Source organism: Micropterus dolomieu, linkage group LG06, assembly GCF_021292245.1.
Source record: "Micropterus dolomieu isolate WLL.071019.BEF.003 ecotype Adirondacks linkage group LG06, ASM2129224v1, whole genome shotgun sequence".
Classification (NCBI taxonomy): Eukaryota; Metazoa; Chordata; class Actinopteri; order Centrarchiformes; family Centrarchidae; genus Micropterus; species Micropterus dolomieu.
In genome coordinates this window covers 27,594,846-27,607,082 of record NC_060155.1, presented here as the reverse complement: position 1 = coordinate 27,607,082, position 12,237 = coordinate 27,594,846, and the positions used below count along the sequence as shown (strand labels likewise).

The following is a 12,237-nucleotide window of genomic DNA, read 5'->3' as shown; positions in this document are numbered from 1 at the left end:
TCGCTTGTATAACTTAATGTATGCCCTTGTGAAAAAGTGCAGACTTGTGCATTTTCAATCAATTAAATTCAGCTCAGCTTTATTGGCATGAATGTAAAACAACAATATTGCCAAAGCTACAAATAAATTACAAAGATCAGGCTATAAGCTGTTTGAAGCACCAGGAGATCGTCGGTAGGACACAGGCAGGGAGATCTGGCCTTGGGTGGTGAACACCCACCAAGATGTGGTCCTCAGCCACCAAGAAGGAGAGGAAAGGCTTGGAAATCTCTGAGGTGGTCAGAATGGAGGAGAAGCAATACAGGATCAGAGCTGTTGGGCAACGGCAGCAAGGTAGCTGGACAACCTGGGAAGGCGCAACCAACCGGATCATAAGTTGGGCTGATGTGTGGAGGATACCGCAAGCTAGGTTGAGCTTCCTCATTAGGGCCACGTATGACACCCTGCCAAGCCCAGGCAATCTGTATACAAGGTACAGCTCAGAGGAAAGATGCCAGCTCTGCAATGACGCCAACCCAAGCCTGTAGCACATCCTGTCTAGTTGCAAGACAGCGCTGGCGCAGGGTCGATATGGATGGCGTCACAACCAAGTCCTCTGGAAACTGGCAGAGGTTCTAGAGGTAAGCAGAAAGGAGGCCAACCACGAAAACCCTTCAACGCAACAGGCTTTGTGAGATCATCCACCCAGCGCTTCCTGAAGACCATGGGCATCAACGGGGCAAAGTTGAGGAAGACCATGAGGGAGCTGGCTGAGGAGGCAGAGAAACGGAGTTTCTGGCTTTGGTTGAGGAGGAAAGACAAGGCGTGGGGTAGGCAAGGGTCTTAAGCAAACTAGGGTCAGTTGCAGGGGCCCACCATCCCAAAATGTTCCTGGAATAATGGAGCGAAACATCATTGAAGAGTGGCTCCTGGCTGATGACCCTGCAGCTGGCCTGATGGCACCGTCGGAGGTACGACAGGCAGTTTTTGCCACGCAGGTGCTGACACAAAAGAACAATTAATTTCATACATTTCATTAAATAAGTAAATAAAACAGTAAAAGTGTTTGTGTGTGTTAAAAAATAAAAATAGAAAATAAAAATTAAAAATAAAAATAAATAAGTCAAATAGTAAGCGTGTGCGTGTTGTGATTTCAATTAATACGGTTAATCAAATAGATAAAATAAATTATGTGTGTTGAAAAAATTAAAATATATTAAAAATTGAAATTAAATAAATAAATAAAACAGTAAACATGTGTGTGTATTAATAGACAAAAGTTTTTTTTTAAAAAACAACTAAAAAATCAGTATCAAATGTGAAATAAAAACCAAAAACAAATAAAGGAAGAATTAAAAAAAAAAAAAATAGCCATAGTTTACATCAAATAATACTTCCAGAGTACACCATTTAATTGACAACATGGCTAAACATCTTGTTTTTAAACAATGACACAAGGACGTTCTAATGGCGCTGACATGTTCACTGACATAAATATTTACTTTTCAGAGATGGACTAAGGATTTTGGGCAAGTCACAACTCACTTTTTGGCTTTTGCAGGTAATCCACTGTGTTGTGCTGTTTTTACAATCTGTTTCAAGAAATGCATTTCCTGTTTTGCAAATGTACCAAAGCAACTGAGAAAAAATTTAAAATACTGCAAGAACTGAGAACAGGTAAGGTAAGTATGGTAAGGTGGCATTTTTTTTTTATCTCCAAGGGGATATTTCAGTCTCACAACAGCAGCGATATGCAGTGAATAGTAATTGAATAAAAACTATATTTATAGATTTTCAGTTGGCAGTAGAGGACATTTGACTAGATGAGATGTAAATCTAAATGAGAAATGACAATGAAATCCAGTTTTAGTGTCATACTGACACAGTTCCTTCAATTGACTGTCTTAACTTAAGCACTGATAAAGGAACACGTCGATGTGATGGCAGATGATGACGTCGTTTACAGACGACCGACAAGTTAAAGGTTTTGAGTGAGTGACGGCTTTTTGCAGAACAAATAAAGTGGTGTGCTGCCCAGGGTAAAATGATGAAACCTGCCCTTTCGAAACATTTTTCTAAGACCACCTTTTTTGGATGGTTCTGCGGAACAAACCATCTGAACAAATCATAGATTATAGATCAAAAGAATCCATCTTGCCAAGTTTCAAGCTATGTGCATGTGTCCTTGCCACGGTTTGTTTGCACAAGTCGTCGTAGCAGCAAACAGAACAACAGAAGGATTTGATCATTGTAACCAACGTAACACCGTGTCACTCCATTTATCAGAGAAGCACTCTGTTAAAGGAAAACTCCAGCATCGTGACAACACTTGTGACAACAAGAAAAGAAATCAACAAAACATTTTTCTGTTTCCAGCAACATCTGGCAGCTGCATCACTGCACTTACTTTTATTACTGCAATCATTCAATGTCAACTTTATTAGTGGAAACACCATTACAGACGTTCGGGAGCATTAAAGTGAGAGCACTGGCTGTCCTGGGACTCCACCAACACGTCTCTGCTCACCAGATCAGTAACTGCAAACAGAACTATTCACTCAAATTCATTTAAAAAGCAAGCCATATATGGGGGTTGTTCAATGCATGTAAACAACGATTTTTAAAATCCTGACATTTATGACTGCTTACAGTTCGCTTACACGCTGTAAAGTTAAACAAAACTAAATTAAGACAAAGGGGAAGATACTTTTATTGACAGTTGAACAACGTGGGGAAAGATCCAAGTTGGAGCTTTTCAACTAGCAGCATCGTTTGCCAGGAGAAGTCCAACATCCCCAAAAGACAAGTATAAAATCACTACTTATTTTAGTTTTCAGAGAACATACTAGCGTTAGCCAAACAGAAGTGTACAGCTGTGAACAGACAGAAAGAAAGGGCACAGTATCCACAATGTCTCACAGCCGTTACCGTTGGTCAAAACTGAAGTCACGTTGTCGAAACTCTTCACACAGTTAGAGAAACAGAAATGTACCTGGCCCAAACTTTAAAAATTTTTTCATTGCTTTCACACAAAATGCATGCAATAAACCACTTTCTCCAAAATCCATGAACTCTTTTGGCATTACTGCTCCACCACCTGCGAAACACTTTATATCTGCAGCATATTTTTATTAAATGATAACACACTGTGTCCAAGTGTTTAAAACACATTCAAAACAGAATGATGGCACATGTCCTGCATTTCTGCAGCAACCAGACTGAAATAGATAAAAAAATCTTCATGTCCATGTCTATGTGCGTAGAAAACTGTGTAGTGTTATAAAAAAAAAGGTCTCGTTTAGAACTTAAGTCTGGGTGTAAAGCAGGAAATGTGCTTTTATTTTAGCAGACTTGTTTCAGTTGGTAATTGAAATGCAGGTTATGGTCACTGTGTCTCGAGCACCAGGGTCAGTGTCAGGATGCGTGGTCGGGTGGGCAGGTTGGAGGACCAAAATGCAGGACACAAGGCTGACAGGTTCAGTTCAAAGGTTTAATTAAACAAAAGGCAAGCACACTCACAAAGAGAGTGGGTGTCCAGGGTATTCAACGTAAAATAAACAATCCCAATGAACAAATAATCAAACTGGTAATCCAAGAACTGGCGGGAAGAAACGAGCAGACAGAGGACATCACAGGAAGCTACAATGACCGGACAAGGACTAAACACAAACGCCAGGGCCCGTATTTATCAAGCTTCTCAGAATTACTCATAAGAACACTGCTAAGAACTGACTTAAGAGTAAAAACATTCTTGGCTCAAAGCTGCGCTTAAAAGTTAGTTTCCTAATTTGAGTGAAGTGTAGGACTAGATCTGGATTTTGGATGACGATGTAGCCAAGGACCAATCACTGAATAGATTTCCTTCTTTAAGAATATTCTCAGATAAATTCACATTGAATGGTGAAATCCATAAGAGGAGTCACACGTTTAACAATAAATAATTTTCAAGATGATACATTATGATACAGGCCTACGCATTAATAAATGAAAGATAAAAAAGTTTGTCTTTATACGAGATAAAATCAAATTCAAAATCAAATACACCTACTACTCCTGTATTGCTGGCTTTTTGCATGAACTGTGTTTGCTTCTGTCGGATTACGGGGAGTGCTATAATTGTTTCCATGACTATTCGGCTTATTGATGTTTGTGATGGCCAAAATCAGCATTGCTGCGTTTGTCCTGTGGCAAATAAATGAAGCGTCATCTCCACCATCAATTTAACTGTCCGACCCAGTCTTATTAACTGCACGTCGTCAAATAAGTCAGAAACATTCTTCCTCTTCTGAAAGATTTGAGCACGTCTCTGTTCCACAGTGCCATCGCAAGCCCCTACTGGCAGCTCCTAACCACTTGAGAGACCTCTCGAGCTCTCTTAAATAACTGGGAGAGTGAGAGTGATTCTTAGCTTTGAGAAATTTGATAACTTGCTTTTACTCTTAAGTTTAAAAGTAGGAGTAAATTTCATGAATTCTCAGCACTTAAGACTAAAATGGCAGTTTGAGAAGCTTGATAAATACCGGGGCCTGGTATATATATATACACACACAGGGACTAACAAGCAGGGCGGGAGCAACACAGGTGACAGACATGAGACTAAGGAGACACAGGCAGGCAGAGGGATACTGGAGGAACAGTCAGAACACAGGTTACAGATCAGAGGAATATAAATAAACGCACACAGACAGATGACCAAAGAACGACAAACAACAATGAAAACAGACTGAAGCTGGAATTTAAGAGAACACAGAGCAGAAAAGGGCAACATTACACAGAGGTACACAGACCAAAAGTAAATACTAAGACATGAACTGAGACACAGAACTAGGAGCTAAGATGCAGGAGCCAACAGAAAACACAAGACCAGGAACCGAACCTCAAAACAGGAAACGTGACAACTGACTAACAGAATGGAGTAGGGAACAGAGATGGAACCGACTGGGAACAGGACAACAATAAACATGGAACAGAACAGCAAATAAGGGAAATACCCAAACACAACAGACTATTTAACAGATACTGGACAAAGCACAACTCAACAACTCTAAGACAGATACTGAACAGACCAAAACACACTGAAGTACACGGACCAGGAGTAAGACATGGAACCAAAACACAGACTAAATAACAGATACCAAACTGATAAATGAATAAACTCAGAACTAAACGGAACAGCTGACAGGACTAACATGCAGAATCAAAACACAAAAACACAGCACTCAGGACAGGATCGTGACACACTGAAACTTTAGGAATTTGCTTTTTGTTTCAACTCTATATTTATCTAAAAGTAAATTACTATATGCAGTGTTATAGAAAAAATAAATGATATACAAGCAAATTGTTGGATTTCTGATTAATTCTTGTTACATATACTTCATATATACACATATATACACATAAGTCCAGTCAATAATGTGACTTCAAAGATAAAAGTTTATAATTTAATTATAATGCTCCGTTTTTTTTTAGGTGTGTTTGCTTTCTGAGCGAGAACTGTTACTGTTGTTTTGGTCGAACAAGTTTATTTTGTGGCATGTATGAAGTATTTTGGTGGTTTGAGTGATTTGTGGAGGTGTTTATTAACTGTTTGGCCAATGCAGACTGTATGAAGCCTTTTGAAAAAGTGGCTTTAGCAAGCTTGTTAGCACTTGAAAAAAAAACTGTGACTCCAGTTCATATCAAAACAAATCCATGAACTTCCGCATCACATCCTACAAATTGTGAATGCCATGGGTTTTTTTTTCATAACAAAGCCATACATGTCCATCCATCCATCATCAACCGCTTATCCTGCGTAAAGGGTCGCGGGGACAGGTCGCCAGTCCATCGCAGGGCCACACATAAGGACAATTTAGGGTCACCAAACCAAACCTAGGCCGCATGTCTTTGGACGGTGGCAGGAAGCCGGACAGTAGACTGTCAGTAGATTGCAACTATTTGCATTGTTAAACAATTCAGAGATGGTGTGCACCGATTCAAAGTCTGTAACCAGGCTAACACAAAGCCGAAAGTGGGTTTGCGAGGAACCTTTTGTATATTTAAAATTCTTGTCTTTTATTTTGTGAAAACAAACTTGCACTAGATAAATACTGTATTTCATCACGTTTAACCAGACTACAACCTCATGTTGTAGCTTAGCATGCTGTACTTTGTCTATGAAAGTGCATTATATCCACACAGGATGGCATTCAAGTTTATTAATACTCTTTAATGGCTGATGTATGTTAATGCCTCAAAACATTAGACAGTTGCAAATACGGTGCTGTAATTATTGATTAACTGCCTCTTGAGATCATGATGAATGTGTGATATTTCTACTGTAGCACTGTGGAACTGGACTTTCAGAAAGCCTATCAGAAAATGTTTTTCCTTCTCCTCCTAATGGAGGATCGTTGTTGAGGTTGTAAAAGTTTTCACGCTTCTCTATTTTAGTGTGCAACTGCATGATCTCAGCTGATAAATGCATGTAGTATTACAGTATTACTGCTGCACATCTCCCAGTGAGGGTCTCATGTCTCTCTCTCTCTTGCAGACTGACATGCAGAGCAGTGTAGGAAGTCCCCCTTTGATCAATTCCAGTTCTTATGAGAGTATGGAAAACACAGACCACATCCCCCCAGACCACTCTCCTTTCTTTCCTGCTCATTTTCACACATTTTCACTTCACCTTATTTAAACCCTTTTCCACCTCTTTTACATAACCCTCTCTTTTTGTTGGCAGTCATTGAATGCTCCAGTTTTCCAGATGTCTGTTGGACAGTAACGTAACACGACTCACTGTAACAATCCACATACTGTACTATGAGGATCTGTTTGCACTGAGATCTGGACTCACTGACGCTGAAATAAAAACCTGACAACTGTTTTGATATCTATCTAACTATCAATTAATCGTTTCAGTCATTTTTTAAGCATTTTTTCATCTTCATAAATGTAAGGAATTGCTATTTTTTGTCATTTATGTTAGTAAATAAAGAGTCTTCGGGTTTTGGACTGTTGGTTGGACAAAAGAAGCAACTTTGAAGATGTTGCTTTGTGCTCGGGAAAATTGTGATGAGCAATTTGTCACAATTTCTTGACATTTTATAGACTAGATGAAAATAATAGTTAGTTGCAGCCCTACGATGAACATGAAATGACACATTCTGAGCTGATATTTGATGATTTATCCTGAACAGTGACTTTATTCATGATTCATTTCAATGGGAATACCTACAGTGTCAATACTTAAAGCTATTCACAACTCCCCACTGAAACCACAGATGATAGACTATGATGATAAATACACCAAAGCCTCAGGAATAAAGGACCTTAGATGCTTAAACTTATTGTCTGACAGCTATTGTATTACATGAAGTTTCAGCTGGAGGTCATGATGTACGATTGCTGCCTAAGAAAAGTACCTACAGTAGTTATAATAGTTACTGTGAAATCTAGAGCAGAATAGCTGCTCAAATCTCAATCTTACTTTACTAAGAAGACTCCCTGTTTTCTCATCTTTCCTGTGTTTGTCCTGCTGATGCTTCTTCGCTGTTAGGCAGAACCTAAATCGTCTTTTTCTCAAGCAGCTGCAGACCATATACTGATCTGCCATCTTGTGGCACCCATGTGTCACTACAAATGACGTTAGGGCCTCTTCAAAGCAGCTATTGAAAAATACCAATCATTCAGAAATGGTTTTGTCCATGCATTGCTTTTTCTAAATGTCTCATGTGCTGTTTGACAAAACAACAACATGCTGTATATAAAATACTACAATCACAGAGTTTAGGATGGTAATGTTGATACTTTTGGCCCACATTTGGCAGCCAGGCGAACAGACTTGAGCTTACACACTGATGATACATTTGTTTAAAACCATACAGGCCAGTGGTCCAACACTCCCAAAGATCACAATTATAATCTGGTCATTGCCACTTCGGGTTCGAGGCGCCTGCTATGGCACTATATAAACATACAAGTCCTGAGACGGAAATCTATCTGAAGAACTGCGTGATGCTTTACGGCACCACAACACACCAACAAAACTCTTCAGCAAGCTATAAGAAGAAGCAGCAATGTGAGTTATAGCTAGCTCGGTATTCTCAGTATGGATATCATGGCAGAGGCTGCGAAGAAACCGAAGACGAAGACGAAGACGACGACGTTGGAGGATGTGAGAAAGAGACCAGAGAGGAGTAAAGATCCGACTGGCTTTTACCTTTTTATCCAAAAAGAGACCAAAGAGGACGTTGAAGGGGGAAGCTGAGAAGAGGAAAAACAGAGGGACCAAGACGAGAGCTTTGTGAAATAAAAGGCCGCAAAACAGACACAGAGTTGGCCTTCTTTCTGTTGGACTGCTCAGCGACATTGCTGTGACTTACGCTGTCACACTTGCTTGATGTTTGGTTGTGTTAGCAAAGTTGTCAACGTGTTTGTTTTTGATCATGAGTAATGTTTTCATGACAACTGCAGGCGTACAATTACTAACCGTCCTTATTTATACAGCAAATTACACAAAGGCTTAACAAATCTTACATAAAGTTGCTTTAAGTGTCAAGAATGTATTCAAGCGCAGAAAATGTCCCCCTGTAACTTGATTTTGAGCTTTTAATTATAATCCATTAATATAATGTACATTTTTCTGAAATAAATTTCACATTCTACTTTTGGTACTTGAAGTATATTTTTGATAGTATTACTTTATGTTTTGAAGGTGTGTTTTTTACTCGTCTACACAGTAATACTGCTTTTACTTAAAAGATCAGAGTGCTTCCTCCAGCACTGAGTGTTGACACATGACAACAACACTACGGCAGTTTGTGGACCAACTATATATGTTTTATTTTAATGTTTGTGTCCCTCTCCATAAAGTGTGAAATTGCCACGGTTTTAAACTACTTTAAATGCCGAAATGACAGCTGTGGGGTCTAAGTATTGTCCTATTTAAAACTGTTGTATTTCTGCCTTTCTACCAACCAAACCAATGAAATGGATCAAAGGAAACATGATGTATTCAACATAAAAAAAAAACATGTGGAAATTCTCTTTTTGTGCAAATCCTTCTGATTGACAGGTCCCAGGGAGTTTATTTGGGCTACAGTTGTAGACATTATGCCATTTGAATTGTGACTGGGGAACCGGGTTTGTGTTTTTAACATTTGTCCGTCAGAAACTGGAATCCAGAACCAATAAATCTGTTGAATTTCATCCCGATGTGATCTTTTTGTTGGATCCAGTGAGCATGAGCGAGTCCACAGAAATAGCAAATGATGCATCTTGAGAAAGAGAAACGTGCAATAACAAGTCTTGCTTGATTTTGGATGACGTGGCTGTGACCTAAGTCAGTCATGAAATTGTATAAAATTCACTTTTGTGTTGTTAACTCATTAAATCTGAACAGCTGCATTACACCAACCCTGGCATACAAGCTTTAGTGAGTTGTTGTGGGGCTGGTAGCAGTTTCACCATTGAAGCTGTCACTACTGTTTTACCTCCATTAATTTATCTAGTTATGTTTTTTAGTATTCCTTTAAACTTTATAATTCCTTTCAATAATGACATGCCCATCACAAGGTATCATTGCGTCATTGTCTGACCAACAGTCCAAAACCCAAAGATATTTAATGTACAGTGATATGAAACAGACAAAGCTCAGCATTTTCTCCTTAGAGAAGCTGTAAGCAATGAAGAGTTGGTATTATTACCAATACTGCACTTATAAATATTTATATTAACAACAGCAGCAGCCAAAAACACTATGAGATCGAACCTGAACAGTAAAGTTGTGGCTGTAAATGTACAAATCTGTAAAAATATTTGAAGTTTGGCCTTCTGCCCAACACCCAAACTCACTGTACTGTCCTGCATTAGAACCTTGTTAGTCTTTATAACCTAATGCAAGACGACTGTAGCATGTGGACATCGCATTTCCTGTTTGTGTGTTGATGAGCTGAGTGTTTGCCCTTCTTCCGCCTCGCAGAGACTGCATTCCTTTACGTATGAGCGTGTGTTATTTCTGTATGTTCACTTTGTGTATGTTCACTTGTTGGATCTCGTCCACTCTGTTTCGGTGCAGCTGGAAGGCGGGAGTGACCCAGCGGCCGCACGAGCACTGATCACCACACCAGCTGAACGAGCCCAGCTTGGAGCTACACTTAGGACACAGCAGCTACACACACACACACACACACACACACACACACACACACACACACACACACACACACACACAGGAAAAGAGGGGAGGGAAGTGTGTTAAGAAAGATGTGTAGATCAGCCGACCTCCACAAAAAACATTTAGGGTAGCTTGGGGTAAGACGCCCCCCCCCTCAGCTCAATGTCCATTTTCTGACACATTAAAGAACTTGTTGTTGATTTTGTTGTATCTTTAAGAAGGCCGTGCTGAGGGCAACATATTATAAAGCAAAATAAATAGAAACAGTTGACAAATAATTTGTATTTAATCAAATACATATTTTAGGGAAAAGGTATTTTCCACATGGGGTAAGATGCCTACAGATAAAATAAACTCAAGCAAGAGGATTATAGACCTCTGTTGTAGAAATAAACTTGCCTTAATTTTTAAGCTTTCCTATCATTTATTCATTTATTTCTAAATAGTGAGGTTGCTGGAACTTCATTAGCAGAAACACATGTGCTTGCCAGCTAGCTAGCTAGAAATGTGAGCATATGTGAGCTTCTAACCTCAGAATTTTACATCAGACTCTCTGCTGATTGGCTAACGATCAAACATAAAGGGGCGTCTTACCCCAAACATACTGATCAAGCATTTTACTACTTCAACCAAAAACTATAAAAATCTTTCTCTGCAAACAATTACATAACTTATCTTAATGTAAATATCCATATGTATATAAAAAATTGAACACAATAAAAAAAAAAAAAAATGACAGCTTATTTTAAATGACCAAAAAAAGAAAAATAGATCAACTTAGGTCAGAAGGGCTTTGATCAAATAACTTAAAAAATTGTGATGAAACAGAGGACAATTTTAGTTCAATGACACGAGCGGCAGTCAGACGAAATGTTGAGAAAAAAAGTGACATTTTGTGTTTTTTTGTTTAAATTACCCCATGTTACCTTAATCAGGTCTGGTGTATTACTGACAGTGTCGGGCAAGTTACTTGTAATACATGTATGTAATGTAATGTAATGTATAATGTAATACATTATAGATTACTAGTTAGTTAGTTTTTGTGAGTGGCGTAAAGGGAGCTACAACTTCATCTCATTATGCAACCCTGTGCTGTAAAACGATGTACAAATCTACCATGTATGCGTTACCTGTCCATCCATCACTCCAAGTAAAGCTTGTTCCATCCACTGCACTGGTTCAATGAAGTAAGACGTACACTGGATTTCTCCTAGACGACAACACATTTTACATCATCACTTATGATAAACTACACGTACAGAAGGTGTGATTTGCTGGAATATACTCTGTTCTGTTCCAGCAAATAATGACGCTGACACAACGTGAACAATCTCAGGACCAAGATTAAAAAGACAAAGACTAACTTCATGCTGCTTTCAGAACACCGGCATGCAACTATCCCTTTCACCTAGTAGGGGTGTAACTCGGTTTTGGAGTCACGGTTCGGTTTATTTTCAGTATAGTAAGGGGGAAAAAATGCAAAAATTAAATTGCTGCTGGTTTATTATGAACTTTTGTAAACATCCAAATTAGTTTACATTTTTTTAAACAAAAATAAATAAATAATATAAAAGAAAAAATATTCTACTATACTAATACAGCTGAAACTACCACCAAGTTCTCCACTAAATAACATATTCTCAAAACAATACCACATATACAGTGAGGAAAATAAGTATCTGAACACCCTGCTATTTTGCAAGTTCTCCCACTTAGAAATCATGGAGGGGTCTGAAATTGTCATCGTAGGTGCATGTCCACTGTGAGAGACATAATCTAAAAAAAAAAATCCAGAAATCACAATGTATGATTTTTTAACTATTTATTTGTATGATACAGCTGCAAATAAGTATTTGAACACCTGTCTATCAGCTAGAATTCTGACTCTCAAAGACCTGTTAGTCTGCCTTCAAAATGTCCACCTCCACTCCATTTATTATCCTAAATTAGATGCACCTGTTTGAGGTCGTTAGCTGCATAAAGACACCTGTCCACCCCATACAATCAGTAAGAATCCAACTACTAACATGGCCAAGACCAAAGAGCTGTCCAAAGACACTAGAGACTAAATTGTACACCTCCACAAGGCTGGAAAGGGC

At 38.8% G+C, this 12,237-nt stretch overlaps 1 protein-coding gene across 1 annotated transcript in view; it reads right to left on the bottom strand.

Annotated features, from left to right (window-relative positions):
* Positions 1-4,697: 4,697 nt before the first annotated feature.
* dusp12 (dual specificity phosphatase 12) overlaps positions 4,698-12,237 on the bottom strand; it is a 13,673-nt gene continuing 6,133 nt past the window's right edge. The window contains exons 5-6 of the mRNA XM_046052062.1: positions 11,269-11,348; positions 4,698-10,132 (exon numbers count right to left, since the gene is read on the bottom strand). Coding sequence (XP_045908018.1) covers positions 9,974-10,132; positions 11,269-11,348 — 239 coding nt within the window. The 3' untranslated portion in view covers positions 4,698-9,973. The remainder of the gene's footprint in view (positions 10,133-11,268; positions 11,349-12,237) is intronic.